The sequence below is a fragment of the Eulemur rufifrons genome, chromosome 25 (genome assembly GCF_041146395.1).
Source record: "Eulemur rufifrons isolate Redbay chromosome 25, OSU_ERuf_1, whole genome shotgun sequence".
Classification (NCBI taxonomy): Eukaryota; Metazoa; Chordata; class Mammalia; order Primates; family Lemuridae; genus Eulemur; species Eulemur rufifrons.
The window spans coordinates 18,328,253-18,349,887 of NC_091007.1; the positions used below are offsets into that span (position 1 = coordinate 18,328,253).

The window sequence follows — 21,635 nt, forward strand, 5'->3', positions numbered from 1 at the left end:
CTAAGAATATGGCTTTTGGAACAATCATGTCATAAACTTTTGACTTACATATTCAACTGAAATCTGATTAAACCAGGTTTCATTAATCTTGTGATTATAAAGATGACTATGAAAGGCTTTAAATATCCTACCTAAATCTCCATTTTTGATTTGGACTAGGGTTCAGCAAACAATGGCCCATAGACAAATCTCAGCCACCACTTTTTTTGTAAATAAAGTTTTACTGCAACACGCCCGCATCTGCTCATTCATGTATTGTCTGTGCTGCCTTTATGCTACAACAACAGAGCTGAGCAGCTGGGACAGAAACTAGATAGCCAGCAAAGTTTACAAGATTGACTATCTGGCCTTGTACAAAGAAAGTGTGTTGACCCCTAGTTTAGGATCGTTATTTCAACTTGTGAAGACATGTTTAAATCCTTTTAATCCTTAAGCTCTATAACTATTGGTTAATAATGAAGTGTATGAACATTAACATTATTAACATTATCATTCCAAATTTGTCAACTTAAATAAATACGATGGTCCCATTTTCATAAAGTTAAATTTGCTTTACCAAATAAGAAAATATGGGTAAAAACACAATTGAAGATTACTCAAGTTTTCATCTTCTCTATTTGAACGTACGTGGGAATCCAAATATAAAGTAGAATATTCAAGACTTCCTTAACAGCATGTAAATTATTTACTGATTACAAATATAAAAAAGGAAAACAAATTTACTTTTGCCACACATTCAAAACTTGAGCAGGAATGAATGCCACTTGTCTCAAGAGCTATAGCTACCTGTTTAACGTCAGTTAACCCAATAAAGGCAATATATTTCAAGGGCAACCAAAAGTGGTCAACTAAATCACAAGCATTTTTCAGAACTCTATAAAAATAGGGATTTAAAAACAGAAACTGATGGAAAAAAATCTATCAACACAATTTGTTTCTTCCTCACCCATATTTCTTAATAGATAATTATACTGAATATCAGGTACTATAGGTAAATTTGCACTTTAGAGTCGTATATAATTTCATGAAACAAAATCCTAGTGATTTGTTTCTCTTTTATAAAATCACGTAACTGAAAACCTTAGTTGAGGCTTTTCTCATGATAGTATCAATATATTTTTGAATATAAAAGCTCCTCTGCTTACAATGGGGTTATGTCCAGACAAAGGTAAGTTGAAAATATTGTAAATCAAAAGTGCATTTCTGACTTAGGTACATTTTCAACTTACTATGGGTTTATCCAGACATAAGGCCATCCTAAAGAGGAGCATAGTGAATGCATATCACTTTGTACCATCATCATTTTGAAAAATCCTGAACCATCCAAGACAGGGACCATCTAATACTTACATATGAAAGGTTTCTATTCTTTTTTTTTTTTTTTTTTGAGACAGAGTTTCGCTCTCTTGCCTGGGCTAGAGTGCCGTGGTATCAGCCTAGCTCACAGCAATCTCAAACTCCTGGGCTCAAGCAATCCTCCTGCCTCAGCCTCCAGGGTAACTGGGACTACAGGCACGCGCCACCATGCCCAGCTAATTTTTTCTATTTTTAGTTGTTTGGCTAATTTCTTTCTATTTTTAGTAGAGACAGGGTCTCACTCTTGCTCAGGCTGGTTTTGAACTCCTGAGCTCAAGCAATCCTCCCGCCTCAGCCTCCCAGAGTGCCAAGATTACAGGCGTGAGCCACCACGCCCGGCCAGGTTTCTATTCTAATTAAAAGAGCTTAACAAAATTTCTTAGATCTTTACTAATTACATTCATATATAATTCAGTAACTCAATTAACTCCTTTTTTGTGCCTTAGTTGTTTCATCTATAAAATGCAAACAGGTGTGTTAATCTCCAGTTGGAAGCATATGTAGAAAGCACATGTATCATAGTTTTAATTTAAAAAATAAAGGAAGACTCTTCCACTTACAGAGCTTAGGAAATAAGGTTTAGTCAAATCATTTTGGTTGATAAGGCACTTTAAAAGAAACACTAGACTAGATGTTCTTTATTGTTCTAAAATTCTATAATTAGGTTATTTTCCTTCACATTAATTCAGTGATTATTATTATTATTTTTTGGAGAAAGAGAGGAATAGGGTCTTGCTTTGTCATCTGGGTTGGAGTACAGTGGCATGATCATAGCTCAGTGCAATCTTGAACTCCTAGGTTCAAGCCATCCTCCTGCCTCAGCCTCCTCAGTAGCTAGGACTACAAGTCAGCCACCGTGCCTGGCTCATTATTTTTTCCTTTTTGGTAGAGACAGGGTTTCACTGTATTGCCTAGGCTGGTAATTCAATGACGACCGGACCTTACCTTTCTCAATATAATTCTTGGGGGCCCAAGAAGGATCCCCGTCTGCATATGGATCATTATACTGAACTACCGCAGCCTCCTCGTCTTCATAATCCACTGGAGGTGGTGGTGGTGGAGGTGGAGAATCATCAAACATGGGAATGTCATCTGGTGGAGGTGGTGGTGGAGGAGTTGGACTATCAGCAACTAAAAAGTGTCAAATAATTAATCTGAATCAGAAATTAATCTAAATGGAAATTTGTAAGTTAATAGAATTTAAGAAAGCTCTAACATATACAGCATGCACTATAATAAAACATGCAATGATTAGAAATAAAAGCTTGGTGTGTTAAAGGTTATGTTATTCTTAATAATTCTGTAATCGTAACATGAGCTAAAAATAAGGGCATCAGGAAGTACAATTAATGAATGCAGGAGGCTAGGAAACAATGTCTCTTTTTATAAAGATTATAGCAGTAGTTTCCTTATTACAAGGCTCAGGTCAGGACAAATGTCACTCTGTTTAGTAAGCCTATCTGCTTAAATAAACCTTATGTCATATTTGTCATTTGGACTGTAATAAATGATATGAATAACATTAATGGTTTGCTAACTTTTCATCATACTCATTCATGTCCCTGATTTTGGCTTTTAATAGTTTTGATTCCCTAGAAGTTAAGTTTCCCATGGACAGACTTTTATTTATTTGTGGATTACTGTTTGTTTTAATGGAAAGGATAGTAAAGGTGGTGGTATTAGGTCTGCTTCTGTGCGTACATTTCCTATTCTTTTGTTTAAATTTTAACAAGAAAAAATTAAATTAAAAAAGAATTCCTAACTAGTAGAAAATCTCATTGAATAGTTTCAAAAGTAGTCATAATCAAAATTTCATAATCAAATTTTCAATGTAGAAAGAAAGCTAAGATTTTGCATTATTGCTACTAAAACATAAGCACAGGATGAGGGAAACACTAGATCCTAAAGATTCAATTTTCTAAGAATAATACATCAACAATTAAGATTTAAACATAAAGTGCTGAGAGAAGATGTAAAAAAAACAAACAAAAAAGAACTTATATCAAACAAAACAATAAAAATGACTCATACCTCAAATTTGAGATGTCGTGGTATGTATATATGTGTAGCTTTAAATAATCAAAGGTGTAAACAGGGAAATGGAAAAATGTCAGGTAGAACTGTGTTCACTGAACTATTATGATACCAGATAACAAATGCTCCCAATATTAAGGAATTCAAAGCTGGAAATTTCTGATCCACAAATTTCTTTAAAAGTTCAAAAGACATATGAAAATGTTTTAATACATATTGATATAGGAATTATATAATACCTGCAGGGGGTAAGTTTGTAATAAAACCATCTTAAATCAAATGCCAATTTCTGGGGCTATTTATGTGATCAAAGAAAGCAGCCATAATCTATTTGTCACGTAGGTTTTTAAGGTTACTCTACCCTACTCAGAAGAAAGGGGTCCACATTTAAAACATTTGCAGACCTACTTCGATAACTACTTCAATTCTGTAATTTCTGTTTTATCCTCTTGGGGGTTGAATAAGGCTATTAGAAACAAATCCTGTGTGGTGATACTCTAATACCTATCAAACAGGTCTACAATTTATTTTTCTACCGCATGCCTGGATCCATTTTATCTTTGCCCGTATCTCCTCCATAAAGCTTTTTAGTATTATTGAGAGGAGAGTAAAACAGGTATGAACCCATCCTGATATCAGCCAGCCAGCCATAGTGCATATCTTTAATTTGACTTAATGTTAAATTATACATGCTTGCCTTAATCCCTAAATTGCATTTACTCTTGATTTACACACAATGTACTAGTTCAATGTTTTCACTCAATTGTCTTTATGTCCAACTGCTATAAATCTGCATTAGCTTATCTTCAAATTATGGCAGGAGTCTGGTAAACTAATTCTCTGCATAAAACTTTGTCTAGCACCATGCACATAATTAGTTCAAAAATGTTTTCTGGTGTTATTCATAAACAGATGTAAACACACTGCTGACTTTTTTAGAGGCTCAAATCTTAATAGGTTAACTGCTACATGCATTCACTGCCACCCACTTTGAGTGCCATAAGAAACCTGATATTTAAGAAAAGATCATAGAAAATTTGTACTTCACAGAACATAAAGTACTGATACACAGTTTATCACAAATCTTCCTAACATGCTTTCAAGGAAAATAGATGCCAAATAAATTTGGGGACCCTGTGGCACAAGAACAACTAACTGACTGACTCAAGTTCATACGTTTAGTAAAAAGAACTATCATAGCACCAAGGGCCTCTCTGAGTAAAGACCATGGGTGCCCAGAATAAGGTTCATTAATACTAGATTTATATCTAAAAAAAGTTACCAAAAAGCTAGTCAATAACCTTTAGACCCACAAAATTGATGTTCATTATGGTTATTTTATATTATTTCCTAATAATTCTTATCAATATCGCAGTTCAAAAAGCTAAACTGGCTTACTTTCTGAACCCTGCTGCATTAAGGAGCAGCAATTTATTCTTATTTACTTATTTTTTAAAATAAGAGTCACTTATTTTTAAATGTTTGGACACATTAGTTTTCAAACAAATGTTAATGGTAAGGATGGCTTACACTCAGAAATTTCAACATTTTGAAACTACAATGTCTTATAATAATCCATTAGATAACACATTTCTTGAAGCAGGAGACTTTGTCTTAAACTATCTGTATCCTTCCCAGAACCTAGCACGTAACACTGAATAAACAAATATTTGACTGGCAGAAGGGATGTAATGGGGAGAATAACACAACAGGGTCAGCAAAAGCTGAAGAATGGAATTTGCCACAATGTGTTCTCCCAGAAGACAGGCTGCTCAAATTGCGTTACTCGTTTGTTCAAACCATTCTGATACTTCATCTTCGTGGTAATGGTCCCGAATGAAGCACATTAGAACTAGGCCACATTACCATCTTAATCTCAATAGGTATTCTGCTGTAATATAATTCAGTAATAGTGGTATTTTTCTTTTTGCCATACAACATTCACTATGATCCTATATAGTTAGGACTATACATCTCGAGGAACTTCAGAAGAAATCAGACAAACTAGTCTATCCTGATAAAAGCCATATATTCAAAATAATTTCCAAAAATCAATAAACCTGATCTTCATTCAGAGAAGACCTTAAAAAGCTGACAGATTTACATATTTGGAAACAATACTCATGGACCTGCATGTAGCCAAAACACGAAGAGAGCTCTACATTGCTTACCACTTACCCCTAAATGGGAAGCACAGATATAATGTACTTGGACATTCACTCTTATCCTGACAGTGAACATTTATAAAGGTTCAATATCATTTATATATAAAAATTTGAAGTTACAAAGATTTCACTAAAATTTTTTTGTAATTAAAGGGAAAAAAAATCCTGTCTCAATTTCATAATAAATTTAATCTCACAATGTAACTACCTATACGCTGATAAATTTGTTAAAATACAAAATGCTAATTGTCCTAGTAACTATTAGAAGATAGAAGTTTCCATACAATTTGACTTTTTGTGTTTGATTACTCTTTCCTTAAGAACATGTGTGAGATCAGATCTCCTGTTTTAGGATCACTTAAAGACATAAGAAAATTGCAGTTTTGAAATTTATATGGGTCAGTAATCATGCACACGAGAAAAAACTGAAGACCGTGCTCTTCAGTTTCAATAACATATCTGCACCTATTTTGGAGGTAAGATTAGCTTCTCAATAAAAGTAAGGAAAATGATGACTCATCAGCCATGCATGCTAAAAGGAGACAGCCTCTACTCTTTGATAGCTCAATTTTTCCAAACTTACTGTTTTCCTGCACCCTGGCCACGAAGCCTGTGAGAGGTATCTGTGGAGTCAACTGAGGCATAGGGGGTGGGGGTGGAGCAATAGAAACTGGTAGCAACGACACAGTATGGGGGAAGTAAAACAGATAAAGGAAAGAAAAGGAAACAAACAAAAAGCAGAAGTCAGTTACAAGGACCACAAACATAAGTATGCAAAGAACAGTTTGCAAATGAAACAAAATGAAACAAAAAACAAAACAAAAACCTGTATAACCTTTTTCAAGTTCATTTCCCATAAGTAAGCCTAAAGCTAACTTGTGCTTAGCCAATTAATTGGTTAATTTTATAAAAGAACAAATACACTTAATTTAATCTTAATGTTATATTGTTTGGGAAAGATTTAAATTTACCATCACATTCACTTTAGTGCAATGATATTTTCAAATATTTAAGGAAAAATTTCTAAAATAGGTAACAATGAAATATCTATACAGGTTTCCAGAATATTGTGTCTTTGCCATAACTCTCTTACAGGTTTGTCTAACTTCAAGGTAATGTTGTAAATTAGAACTCAACTAAATAATACAAATGTGTAACAGCTGTTTCCTTAATGTATCAATAAATATATTAATCACAGGTTTCCTTTGAAAACAGATCTTACTATACATCTAAATTTACACACAGTTCTCCAGGAAAAACCCTTGTTTGTAAAACAAGGTTGTTGTTATTTTTTAAGCTGGCAATTTTAAAGACGGTCGTTCCTAAATTTATCAGGGAGTAAGAATGCTCCATATATCATGTTAATTATTCAGAGTTTCATGAGATATCTCAAAAGTGACCTTTTAATCACTGTTCTGAAAAAGGAAACCTGATTGTCAATAAGTTAAAATATGCAATTATTTGCATTAAAGTAATTTCTAATGAATCACCAGTTTGAAATATATCCAAATTTATTTCTGGAAAGGACATAACTTAGAGGAAATTGATAAACAAATGCTCATGTGAGCAGCAAATCTATTTTACTGGTTCCCAAGGATCTCTTAATCAAAAGGTTGTTTCAATTAATCCAATGTAGGAATTTGGTTGGTATGCATAAAAATTGGAAAGAGGTTCTGTGTTCAAAGTAGTAACAACTTAAACCAATTATGTGCATTAATGTCCATTGTACAGCTAAAAATAACATTCAATTCACTATGAAATTGGTCCTCTTTCATTTTGATACTCTGTATATATAAGGTTCTTAAATAAATAAAAGGTTAGAGGTTTTGATTTTAAAAAACAAAAAACTCCCACAAACCTAAGAAATTGTTTTAGAAACAACCCTTAGTAACCATGCTGGTTAGTATGTAAAGAAAAAGAAAAGCGATGCTGTGAAGATATTCATCATTACCACCACATTTAGACAAAAGGGAAAATATGCACATCAAAACACTAACAACATTTACATACTACTGCTGCTACAGTAACACCAACATTAACTCAGATGGAAGGATAATTGACAAAACATAATAATATATTTAAAATTTGAGGCCAAATTTGCTCTCCAATAGTCAAAAGAATGTAGACATTCAGTAATAAAAGTGTCTTATTTAAAAATAATCCATCCAAGTATTGCTAAACTAAAGCTACACAAATATGTATTATGTGAAGAGTCACTACAAATCCTAATAGCATTTAGTAAACTAAATGTCTAAGCAGGGAAAAGAAAAATAATGAACATAAAGATGAGATCTAAAAAATGCAGAATATGAAAAAAATTAAAGCTCATAAAACTAGTGAGGTGAATTATGAGATAATCTGTAGAATATTCAGACATTGGCTACCCTTCAATACCAAATGTGAGGCAAAATTCTAATTGGTAAAGTTTAATGCTTCTTAGCTTGAATATTTTTGTCTGGAAAAAAGTTGCATAAATTTTGGGATTACCTGTGAATTTTGACATTTCTGCTAAAGTGGTTTTCAGGTCTTAGGAGTTTTTTGCTTTAACATATTTAATCTTTAACTCTAAAACGTAACAAAGAACTAATAAGAGAACCTCCCTCTAGTTCTGCTTTAAAACATATATTCAGGAAATGCATTATAAATAAAACAACTCAAATTCCTACGTAAATATGGAGAATTCACAGAGTATCCAATATTTTTATGTAAACTAATATAACATGTAGCTCTGCAAAAAGCATGTCTCAGTCTCTGCCTGGTAAGCACAATTTCAAGCCAAAACCAAATAAATACTAGACAACAGGATCATTTCTTATTTTTTTTTCCCTTTTTGCATTAAGGATCTTAATATGGAAAGTGGTATTAATGACCCTAAGCTAGTCTAACTTCCTAACATTATATGCTAAAACTATTTTCTAATCTTAACAGCTTTTAAACATTAATTGCAATTAGTGTTAAGATGTGCAATTTGAGGTGAACAGAGAGAAATCAAAACAAAATCCCTCCCACTGTTAGAGTTATTCAGAGACAGAGTAAGCAGGCATCACAAATGTTTTTAAATGTTTTTTTCATTTCAGTATAGGTTAATAACCTTAAAAGTGATAGCCAGCAATTTCATTATATTATTATTATTTTATTTATTTATTTTTTGGAGACAGAGTCTCACTCTGTTGCCCTCAGTAGAGTGCCGTGGCATCAGCCTAGCTCACAGCAACCTCAAACTCCTGGGCTCAAGTGATCCTCATGCCTCAGCCTCCTGAGTAGCTGGCATGCACCGCACCCAGCTAATTTTTCTATTTTTAGTAGAGACGGGGTCTCACTCTTACTCAGGCTGGTCTGAAACTCCTGAGCTCAAATGATCCTCCCACCTTGGCCTCCCAGAGTGCTAGGATTACAGGCGTGAGCCACCACGCCCAGCCTTTCATTATATTATTTTAAAGGAAAATTTCACAATGTTTGTATCTTTAGTTATACTATTACTGAATTTTCTCAAACATGCCAATAAAAATAAATTCAGTTTATTTCAGTGATTTTTTTTGTTCTCTAGGTTCTTTATATAGTAATAAAAATAGCATATTAAAGCATGAGTTAAATTTTAGTTTATACTAAGTATACTGGATAAATCTGAATTTTGGAAGAGAAAGTAACAAGCAATTACTCTTATTAATAAAATGGTGTGATTCAAGGACTAATATCCTGAAACAAAAATAAACATGAAATAGCATGGTTTCAATTGTTGTCTATCACTGGCAAGAGTAACAGTTTCAAATGATTTCTTTCAAAAGGAGCTCCACTGTTGCTGTATGCCTGCAAAGCACAAGCTTACTTGAATTTTGAGAATAAAGTGGACCTCCATTAACATGAGGCTGAGCAGAAAACTGAGCAGTCACAGAGGGAGTTCGTCTGTATCCACCAGAAGATGTCGAAGAAGTGGTAGAGTTGTGTCGAGATATCTGCCTGGTCATTGTGCCATACTGGGAACCAGGAGCTGAGCCCGGGGCTGCTGAAAAGCATTAGTCAAAGGCAACCAACAAAGAGACTTGAGCATTGTAATCACCTCAGATGGCAGAACAAAGAAGGGGCCTCTCTCTAAGAAATACTTATTACTTTTTCAAGACTGAGGCATAAAATAAAGAGAAAAGTAAAGAGGAAAATCAAGTAACTCTACCTCTGAAGTTAAAAACAGAAGGAAAAACAGGGTACTGTGTGGAAAGCTGCAAAAGTAAATAAGTAACATTCTTAAGCCCTTTAAATAAGCATAATCCCAAATGGTATTTTGCTAATATTACAAATAAATTTTTTGTGCATTTTAGAATATGTAGTTTTTATATATAAACTGTAAATACCAAAAGACAGCACGAGGCGGAAAGCATTAGTCTTTAGTATGAAATGTATTCATAATCTGGTTTACTTCCTTTTCTTTGCCAAAATTGTCAGAATTTTGATTCACAGTATGAGACTCTATCTAGCCAAATCCAGGTTAAATGATTAAAAAAACTTTTAAACATATTTTCTACATCTACTACTATTTTTTAAAAAATTTTTTATTGCATTAGCAGTTACTAGTATCAATATATATTACACTAGAATGAGTTTCAAGACAAGTATGATTTCTACTTGCAAAGCACTTACTTATATATAATGTCAGATTTGTCATATAGCTCCAACTTTTAAGATTAATGTAATTTTCCCTATCACTTAAATTCTTATAACTGACAAAACTGGAAAAATTTTTTAGACTCTATAAAATATGGCATTTAAAGCACCTTTGTTTAGAAAAATCCATTATCTTTCTCCACACTTTGGAGGACTTTTCTTTCCTGTACTATACCCAAAGCAATCTGCTTTTTTGAAAATTATCAGGTTTATATGTAAAGCTTAGTACCTAAATTTACCAAAGTATTATTATTAATACTTAAAATTTTATTCATTGTCATCTTTACCATCAGTTCAAAAGTTAAATATTTAAAAGGTGAATAGAATTCAAAGCCTCTAAAGTTAACTATACTTTCCAAAGTTAACTTCAGGATTAATATGATTCTCCTTGCCCCCCCTAACATTGAACCATGACAGAGTAAGTAATAAGACAGTATCCTAGGTTTTCTTCATTCAGTTGTTTAACAATCTCTCTTAGAGATCATATAAGTGTTAGATAAAACCATGCAGCAGAGGCTGTTCGTTAAAAGAAGTGCTGATATTTAACATTTTGGAACTCCCAAGCCACAGGCAGTCACTAATTATTTGAATCTTCCACATTCTCATTTTCTAAATAGAAACATATTTTTAAAATAATACTCTGTTCGAAAGCCTTTGTGAATGAGTAATTTTGGACGGCAAGGTTTTCCAGAAAGCCTTTAATCATTTTCAAAACAAATACCTGTAAAATGACTGTTACATTTCCCTGGCTTGTACAAAAAGTGTATAGCACCCAAATTGTTTTTCTTGGTGATTCAAAACTGAAAACCAATTGTTTATTAATTCCAGACTATGACTATTTTAAAATTTAATATTTTATCACGAAATAAATCACAATGCCAAAGGGTATGTGACTGATATATAATTATGTCACATATATAAATTATATATTACATGTGTGTATATAAAAATTTTTTAAATAAGATAAATACCCAGCGTAAGAAACAGAATACTAACAATATCACTGAAGCTGCCTTTGTGCCCCCTCCTGGATTCTCAGCCCCACAAGGTATGTGTTAAACATTCTCTTCCTTCTCTATACAGTTTTTACCACAGATATATATATAAAGATATGTGTAATCTTAAACAATACACGTAGTCTTTACAAATTTATGAACTTTTATAATAGAATAAATCTGTATGGATTTTATTGAATTACTTTTTCTTGATATTACTTTTTAAAATGCACCCATGTGGGTAAGTAAATCGATGTCATTCATTTTTGCTGCTTTACTTGTATAATATATCAAATTTGTTTATCCATTCTACTGTTATTAGACATTTGGGTTGCATTGAGATTTGTGCTATTATCAACACTACTACTCTGAACACTCCTAAATAGGGTTCCTGAATTTCTCTAGGACAGCGGTTCTCAAACTTCAGCACTGATAAATATGTGAATTTCATCTTGAGGGCTCGTTATAATACAGATTGCTGAGCCCCATCCTCAGTTTCTGATTGAAATAGATCTAGAATGGGACCTGAGAATTTATGTTTCTAACTATAATAGTTCCAAGATGCTGATGGTCTCAGGATATCACTCTGAAAGCCACTGGTCTAGAATAGCAGTTTTCAAACTTTTTGGTCTTAGAGGCCATCTTAAAAATTAAAGAACCTCAAGAAACTTTTGTTTATGTGGGTTATAGCTATAGATAATTACCATATTAGAAATTAAACGGATATACCTTTAAAATACTACTAATACACAAGTACACACTGCATTAGCTGTCAAAGCAATGACTTTATCATACTTCATGTAGCTTCTGAAAAATTCCACTATGTAGTTAGAAGACAATGAGAATGAAAAAGGCAAATAATGAATATAGTTATGACCTCAAAAACTCCATGAAAGGATCTTGGCAATCCCCAGGAGTCCCTTAACTATATTTTGAGAACTAGTGCTCTGAGGTAAATATCTGAAAATGAAACTGATAAATCTAGGGTAGTTACATGTTCATCTTGACTAGGTAACAACAAATTGCTTTCCAAAGCAAGCGTATCAACTAATAAAATCCCATCAGCAATGTACTTTCCTGTTACTGCACATCCTCACCAACACTGGTACTAGTGGACTTCTACATTTTTATCTATCTGGTGGATATAAAGTAGTCTCTCATTGTGGGTTTAATTTTAATTTTCCTCATTATTAATTTAGGTTGAAGGTATTTTTTCCCATTTTTTTGTTGGACTTTCTGCCAACAATTTCTTCTTTTTAGTTTTATTTATTTATTTTTTTAAATAGAAATGGGGTCTCATTATGTTGCCCAGGCTGGTCTTGAACTCTTGGTCTCAAACGATCCTCCCACCTCAGGCTCCCAAGTAGGTGGGATTATAGGCCTGAGCCACCGCACCCAGTCTCCCAACAATTTCTATTATTAGGGTCTTCTTTTTTATTACCTCCTCTCCCCCTTTCCTTTTGTGTATATGTGCAAACGTTTTGAAAAGATGTTGTTATACAGCTTTACTTCACTTAGCTTGAAACTCAGTTCTCATTATTTAAAGCACCTAATTATCCATTTCTGTACAGATTACTGTTACTGTGTATTTCTAGGCTGAATGCTTTTTGTACTGGTATTTAAAATTCCTTACATGTTCCACCTAATCATCCCCAACTTGGGGATAATTTGAATACATTTTATTGAGAAAACAGTTTTATGGCATTCTCACACATAAAAACTGGGCTGTTATCAGAGTTCTTCAAACTGTGCTCCCCAGGAAAGCGTAAGAGCACCCCACAACACACATCATTTTCCTTTCCATTTTTCTCCTCCTAGCCCTACCTTCACCCTGATCCTTTGTTGTATATACCAGGGAGTTCCAAATCAAGCTTCACTTCAGAGGGGAAGAAAAAAATTACACTATTAATTAAAATTTATTTTTAACTATCACTGTCATAAATTATCCTAGAAAAATGAAAACAAACAACAAATAAAAACCACATTAAGTTGGTTATAAACCAAGCATAGAAACATTTTGTATTACAGAAAAAGTTATATTTGTTTACTGTGTAAGTTCAGAAGCCTTTCACCAAAAGAAATTAGTATATATTAGATTTAATACTTCAACCTCTGTATTACCACCTACAACCTAACAACTATAAAAGCTAGCAGTCTATTAGCTACACAGGAGTTTATTATGAATTGTGCAAAGTTCAACGGCTCCAAAGGTTATGCAATCTCACCTAGCACAGTGCTCACTGGGAGAAGTGGTGGCAGAGGTGGTGCTGGTGGAGCTCCAGAAGGAGGAGGGACAGAAATGTTTTCTAATAAAATAGTTTATAATTCAGGTCAGAGTGCAAGAAAGGAAAACTAAACATTCTGAAACAGCAAGAAAGCACAATGTATTGGAAAGAAGAAAAAAAGAGACACTCATATGTAAAGCATGTTCAAATGAGTAAAAATTCTAATATGATAGATAAAAAGGCCATTGAGTTCATACCTGCAATAACTATAAAATATACCTATTTTTATAAGTAGTTTCTTCTTTATCAAAAATATGCTTGAAAAGCTAAGAATTTCTTCCTAACATTTTTCATGATCATACTTACTTTTAAAGTACCCATTTTTAACACTGTGGTCTCCAGTTACAAAAATATCAAGGGATTAATTTCTTTCCAAAGGATTTCTTAAATTTTTATACTTTCTAAAAAGTAAATGAACTTTTCCTATTGCATTTCCCTAAAACATGTATTGAATATCATATATAAACGTAGATGATTTAATGTATACAGGAGGATATGCATATGAAAATACTACACCATTTTACATAAGGTACTTGAGTGTCCTCAGATTTTGGTATCCACTGGGGGCTCTAGAACCAATCCCCATGGGTACTGAGGGATGACTATATTTCTAAAGCAAAATAGCCAAAAAGTTATTTAATATGTAATATATATAAGGAGAAAGAGCTGGTAAAATCCTAAAGACTGTGAAAACCAATCTAACAATATTGCTAAATTTGTTATTAGCTTTCAAGCAATCACAAATTTAATAATTTTATCCAATATGACTAAATTATTTCAGCCTTCCATAACAAAGCTCATGAATATAACCACATATTAAACATAGATTAATAAAAACCATACCTGGCCCTATGGTGGGTGGTGAAGGTGTAGGCACAGCAATGGGAATGCCAATACTACTGCTTCCACTGTTTTCTCGACTTCCACTTCCTCCACTACTTCCACTGCAAAGAAAAGAAAAAACTGAAAAAAACAAGTCTAGAGACTTAAAAAATTTTCAATAATCAACCTAAGGCCACTAAATATTCCTCAGTCTTCACAGGGGATTGGTCCTAGGACCCAGACAGATACCAAAATCCATGGATGCTCAAGTCCTATAGTCGGCCCTGCAGAACCAACAGAAACAAAAAGTTGGTCCTCTGTATACACAGGTTCCACATTCTGGAAACACTGTATTTTTGACTCGCAGTTGGTTGAATCTGCAAATGTGGAATTTGCGGGTGTGGAAACCATGGACATGAAGGGCTACATATGTGGCAAGAAATTTTTTAAACTGTTCATTATAACTCTTAACCCTACTACTTGAAGTGGTTCTTGTGTTTCACTCTTCTTCTCAACCTATATGTATATATAAAACAGTACTCAGAACCATATCTATTGAGAAATTTATGACCAACAAAATCTTATAGTACAGCAAGTCAACAAGTGTTTATTCACAGGAGTTTGAGGTTGCTGTGAGCTAGACTGACGCCATGGCACTCACTCTAGCCCGGGCAACAGAGTGAGACTCTGTCTCAAAAAAAACAAGTGTTTATTCAAAACCTGATATGAAGAGCAGTGAACACTGCAGACAGGAACCACATGGTCAGGGAGCTCATAGTCATGCATGGGAAAACAGACATTAAAAAATAGTGTGATGGATACTACAAAAGAGAATGGACAAGATGCTATGGAAATAAATAAAAAGGGTAACAAATTAGTTTCTAGTCAGAAATTAATATGAAAATTTCTACTCATCTCAAAGAAAGGTGATAAAACAGGGAAATTTTCTGTACAATGAGCATAACAACAAAGACAGTAGTGAAGCTTCAGTGTGCGATTCTGAAATAGTTGCTACTAATAAACTCTAACCAACTCCCTAGTATTCTACTTCTCATTGGCTGTAAGGATCTACTGACTTTTAGCTGTAAGACCTGGCACTATCTAGTTGTTTTTAGAAAGGTGTATGATCTTGCACCATCCAATTGTTCTTAGTAATGTGTGCACACATGTACATGTGTGAAAACATATATATGTGCACGTGTGGCCTTAGGCTCCATATTATATTTTTAAATCAACATCGTTTGCTCAATAAGCCCAGAAACTCAATAGGGCAAAGATTTGCAATGCCTGGATAAGATTTTTTTCTTTGTCTCCAATATGACCTTCTATAGTTAGATTATCACGTTAATGAAAGAGAGAAAATCCATTTTGTATGACAAAAGTAGCTTAGATGTGAAGGCCTCCCTAATGCCCTTAAGCCAGGTAAATATTCAGCTATGTGTCATCATTGCATCATAGACATGAATATTTCAGCACTTATTCTTATCTACAATTTTGGCTTACATACCTTTTCACTACCATAGGGGTTGGCAAATTATGGCCTGTGGGCTAAAACTGATCCACTGCCTGATTTTTACGACCTGTGAGCTAAGACCATTTTTTAAATTTTTAAATAGAAAGAAAAAAAATCAAAAGAGTAATATTTTGTAACACATTAAAATTATTATATTATAAATAAAGTTTTACTGGAACACAGCCATGTTCATTGATTTACATATTGTCTACGGCTGCTTTTTATGCTACAATGACAGAATTGAGTTATTGCAACAGAAACCATATGGCCTGCAAATCCTAAAATGATGACAATCTGTCCCTTTATAGAAAAAGTTTGTTGATCCCTGCTCTAACAGAATGAGCTCCTGAAAAAAAGAATGACACCTTATTGGTATATGCCTAGTATCTAATGAAGTTAACTCTTAAGAACTGGTTGTTGAATATGATTAAACTATTACTACTTCCACTATAGAGGAAACCATACTTTGATCCAATAATTCAATAACAACAAACATAGAAAGAGAACAATATGGGTCCTCATTGAACTTGAGCTGATACAGTATCTGTAGATATCAACTATTTATTAATTAACAGTAGCAACAGCAATAAATACCAAGTACCTAGCATTTCACAGCTTGATAGACCCCATTTTAGTTGAATCCCCAAAAATAATTTTGCTAAGTTATCTTTAATTTACCAACCTAAAAGTTAAGGCAAAGAGAGGTTCCTTGTTCAAGTTAATAAGAAATAAAACTGAAGAATAAAACAAACTAATTTATATAATAAACTTACCTGACTTTATAATAAAGTGCTCAAAAACTAAACTGGCCACTTTTGGGTGGAAGAAGGTAGAGACAATAATTGAGGAACAGGATGAGGGGGGACTTCTGAGTTGCTAGTAACGTTCTGTTTTCTGACCCAGGAGATGGTTACCTGAGGGTATACTGTCCATCAAGCTGGATATACTCAACAAAGCATATACTTTTCTGAATACATGCTATGCTGCATATGAAGTTTTTTAAAAAACCCACTAGGTATTTGATTTTTAGAACATTTAAAAATAATATACATAACATATTCCAGTGTATCGACCTAAATTATTCCTTGGACTTAAGCTAAATCTTCTTTCCTCCAATCTCTTAGAGTTTGGAGGAAAGTTGTATAATTTTTGGAGGAAAGTTGTATAATCATGTTGTATAATTTTTATAATATTTAACCTTTTCTCCAAAAATATTTAAGAGTGGCTGTCTTACCGTTTTTTTAAACACTGTTTAAAAAAACATTCTTTCACTTTGAATTAAATAAATATATGTCTGCACCTCTGTCAAAAGGAGGAAATACTAACAATCTTAACAAAATCTTAAAAAACAGAAGTAATGACACAAATTTACAGAAACATATATAATACTATTACCTCAAACTTTTACATTAGATATTAGCATTAAAGTAGTACTTCACCTATACTCAGCACCTTTATAAGAGTTTGTCAACAGTCAATAACACCCATGCTCAGATATTCAAACGTTCAACCTGAAGGTTTACCTGTGTGTCCTTGGTCTCTGATTTAAAGAAGCTGTCCTGCCTGGACTATGCTGACTTCCAAGCCTAGCAGGACTCGTCATGTAGTCATTAGGAACTGTTGGGGGTTTAACAGGTTCCAGGGTTTTATACGGAGTATTCCGTCTACAGAAACATAGTAGAGAAAGGAATAATAAGAAAGATAAAATAGTATTTTCCCCCCAAATTTGTGATTGTCCCTTTGTGACCAAGTGTAATAATTTTTTTTAATTTTTAATAAGTTTGTAATTTTTTAAAATATTCTAAATTGGGTATATGAATTTAGTTACTTTAACACAAAAACTAAAATTTGTTACCTTTTCTTAGGAAAAACATAGGAAACGGTAATTTAAAGTTCTAACTTTATTTCTAAAAATAATGGCTATAATTTTTTAAATGCTCAGTGTCAAACTTTGAAATGTACATTATTATCAGCTCAGTTGCCCATAAGCCACTGTCCTTTACACAGGGAACTAAATTTATTTACGTATATAGCTGCAACTTTTTCCTACCTCAATACGGAAATAAATGGAGAAGTACATTCTGATCCTAGATGTAATGCCATTATATTCTCAATGATTATTACTGTTCTGTTTAATAATTTCATATTTTTCCAAAGGCAGGGGTTTTAAAGAATGAAAACAGAAGTTAAGATCCTCTGAAAAAGTTGATTGTTCTACAATCCCTCCACAAAAAACAAGAAATCTAACACAGTATTTCTTGTGTTAAGGTGAACAATCTTAAAGAAATGTAATGTCTTGCCAAGTATTCAATATATTTAGTGATTAAGAATTGGGAAGGAAGAGGCCACCAACCTTTCTACTTCTCTACTTGGCCTTCCCATTGAGCTACTCTAGTATGAAGGGACCTCAGACTGCCAGCAGAAGCACAGTCAGAAGTACTCAGGTAAAGAGCCTCTAAGTTTCAGGTGCCACATAATAGGAGAAACAGAAAAGCCGCAGGCAACTAAGCCAAACTACAAAAAGTAGACCACTTATTCAAAGTTCTGTAATATAAAATATTGTAAATACACGTGAAGGCACCATGCAGAATCCTCTGGTCATTCCATCTGAAACAAACTTAAGTCAGATTTATAGTTAAAAAAAATAATTAGATGACAAGAAGTAAATAATGCCATTAACACATATACAAATCTTTTCTAACACAGACTTCTACAGAGGCTATTACACAGCAGGCAGATTCATTTTGGATTCTGTTCAGGGAACTAAGAGTTAAAATGAATTTGTAGAAGGTAATGTCACATAGAGAGGATCCCATGGTCAGGATCCATACATTTCCTTAAGTCAAAGAAACACCTTTCCTTTAAGCATATGAATTCTTTTGTAAAATGTAGCTGAATTCTTACCCCAATGTTCCCCGGCCTGACATGGGAGGACTCGGTGGTTTCTGAGTAGGAGGATTTGTTCTCGACAGTGTGCCAGTTCTTGCAGGCTGGTTATTTCCATGCTAAAATGTGGAAAGAAATGCTCTTATTTTTACATCAAATTGTTCTCCTAGTGTTTTAGCACCATGTATTATTTTTTTTTAATATCAGAAATGTGAAGTAAGGATTCCCAGACAGTTTTAATAAGACTTTGGTACTATATTTTAAAAAGTCAAGGAACCACATGCACTTGTTTTTTCCTATTATTTTGTGCCATTCACGTCAATTTATGGCCACATATAGGTGAGATTACTGGATTTCATACATAATTTTATTGCTAAGCATATTCGTGGAGATCAAACTTATCTGCATCAAATACTGGGTTTCCTAACATTTTTGAAATGTATGCATAAATATAAACTATAGATTTCACTTTCAATTTGTTAAAATATCCATGTGAAAAATCATCCTAACAATTCAGTAACAAAGTCACATATGATGTCTGGGAAACCTCCTAATTGTAAGTCAATGAAAGCAAGGCAACTATCAAAAAATGAGCAAAGCAATAAATGTTAGCAAAATTAATGTTCCTATATAAATGCAGATGTCAATATATCTTTGATATATTAACACAGCCAAGCTAAATGTTGCTGATTCGAACTGAATTTGAGTATATTTAATCTACGTAAATCCTAAAGGGGAAAGCAGACAGACATAAGAAGAGTTTTCACATTTTAGTGGCTCTGCAGCCTCTATCGATATAGAGGGAATACTGTGGATCAAATAAGTAACGTCTCTTACCTTGGCTTTTAGCCACTTTACGTTGGCAAAAAAAGGGGGGGAAAAGGTAGAAATTAATGCTACATAAGTTATATCTGATAGGACAGGTTTATATTTACAGTTATTCAATTCATGTTAAGCTTTTATCCAGCCACATTTCAAATATTTTGTAAAGAAAAAGATATCCGTAAGTACTGGGCAAATATTCATGTTTTATGTATTTTTCAAAAGAAATATATTCATAAGGAAACCACCACTTAATTATGCAAATCTCATGCAGGCCCAATGATTTCTCACATCAGTATTTTATCCTATGTAACTAATCCAACTGAATCACAGTTGATAAAAAAAATACTTTGATTTAAACATAAACACCATAACACATTAGATATAAAGCTATTTTAACACATCAGTGTACAACACCTAGACTTTACTGGATAATGAATATTCAAGTATGAGTATTCATTACTTGAACGGTAGTATAGTATTTTAAAAAGTGATAAACTGCAAATGTTAAAACAAAATCACAGGTTGCTTTGAAACTAAAAAAAAGAACTTAGCACCTTGGTATTTAAAAAAAATATCATCATGCACAGTAATCGCTTAGCCAGATTCTAACTAAGGTATAAAAAAACAGGGTCCGGAAAACCCTCTCGTTTCTATTAATACCATATGAACCCAACTCTTGAACAGGCCAACAGTAGTAGGAATTTATAGGTAGCTTTAGTTCTAAGTTTTCTCCTGAACCAATTTAGTCAAAATTCAAAATTGAAAAAAGCTACTTTGATCCTAAAGGCTACTCCTACAAAAGATGACTAGCCTACACACATGAAACAGTGAGTACAGTCCCAAAGCATCACTACTTGTACTATGCCACTAAGAAAAAATATCTTCAGGTTTCAGTTTAAGTTTTTTCAGATTTTGTGAGTTTTAGGTTCTTTCCATAACATCTGCCATTCTCAGTAAGTATGTACTATTTTTGAGGCAATATTAAGGAAAATCATCCAAAGGAGGAATTTACATTTTCTTGAATATATTCTCATTTATAGAAATGGTGCCAGAAATTCAGTATTCTTTAATGTATGTTTAAAATGATATTGCTCACTTTTATTCAGAAACAACATCTGGAACTCCACCTCACCACTACATATCACCCTTGATTTAGAAAATTAAATTTTTTTTGAGACAGAGTCACACTCTATTGCCCAGGCTAGAGTGCTATGGCATCAGCCTAGCTCACAGCAACCTCAAACTCCTGGGCTTAAGCAATCCTCCTGCCTCAGCCTCCCGAGTAGCTGGGACCACAGGCATGCGCCACCATGCCCAGCTAAATTTTCTATATAGTTTTAGTTGTCCAGCTAATTTCTTTCTGTTTTTTTAGTAGAGAAGAGGTCTCGCTCTTGCTGAGGCTGGTCTTGAACTCCAGACCTTGAGCAATCCTCCGGCCTCGGCCTCCCAGAGTGCTAGGATTATAGGCGTGAGCCACTGCGCCCAGCCAGAAATTTAAATTTGACTAAAATTATTAGAATCCTTGAAGATAAAATATCCTAATGTATATATTACCATTTTATATTATAGTATATGTATATACTTATGCCAGTATATGCATATCCTAAAGTATATCTTATAATGTGTATACATTATAATAACACTAAATACTATCCTAAAATAATCGAGAAAATATTCTAAATATGCCCACACATCTTCCCTCATTTGTTGTTTAATATGAACAAGAAACAAAAAATTAGCATCCAAGCATAAGCTGGTGCCAAACGAAAGAATAAAAAGAGAATTAGCTTGGGAATGAAAATTCTAGTTGAACTCCGTGCTATTATGCAATGGTATAACCTTTAACTTCCTGTGGAGCTCAGCCTCCTCTATTAAGTGTGCTTATGGATGCAGATGTGTTGGGGTTGAGGAGTGTTAGCAGAAAATAATCTCTATATTTTACAGCTCAAAATATTATAACTGCTAGAAACCTATAAAACTTTTCCACTTAAATGTGCTCAAAATATATCTAAAATGAGACATTTTTATTTCCTTAAGAACTCACTTCATTTCCTTAACATTTATATTTATATTTATAAAAGAGTAATTTTGCCATTTG

General features: G+C 33.4%; 1 protein-coding gene across 38 annotated transcripts in view; it reads right to left on the bottom strand.

The window, feature by feature from the left end:
* Positions 1 to 21,635, bottom strand: part of ABI1 (abl interactor 1) — a 98,368-nt gene that overhangs the window by 4,433 nt on the left and 72,300 nt on the right. For 2 of the 38 annotated variants that reach the window (XM_069458779.1, XM_069458795.1), the window contains 7 exons: positions 18,731 to 18,831; positions 17,350 to 17,490; positions 15,405 to 15,410; positions 14,335 to 14,435; positions 9,382 to 9,543; positions 6,135 to 6,225; positions 2,302 to 2,477 (listed from right to left, as the gene is read on the bottom strand). In XM_069458779.1, coding sequence (XP_069314880.1) covers positions 2,302 to 2,477; positions 6,135 to 6,225; positions 9,382 to 9,543; positions 14,335 to 14,435; positions 15,405 to 15,410; positions 17,350 to 17,490; positions 18,731 to 18,831 — 778 coding nt within the window. Of the gene's footprint in view, positions 1 to 2,301; positions 2,488 to 6,134; positions 6,226 to 9,381; positions 9,559 to 13,431; positions 13,513 to 14,334; positions 14,436 to 15,404; positions 15,411 to 15,890; positions 15,894 to 17,349; positions 17,491 to 18,730; positions 18,832 to 19,549; positions 19,565 to 21,635 lie in introns of all 38 variants that reach the window. The other 36 variants (XM_069458774.1, XM_069458793.1, XM_069458782.1 and 33 more) reach the window with 31 other exon arrangements.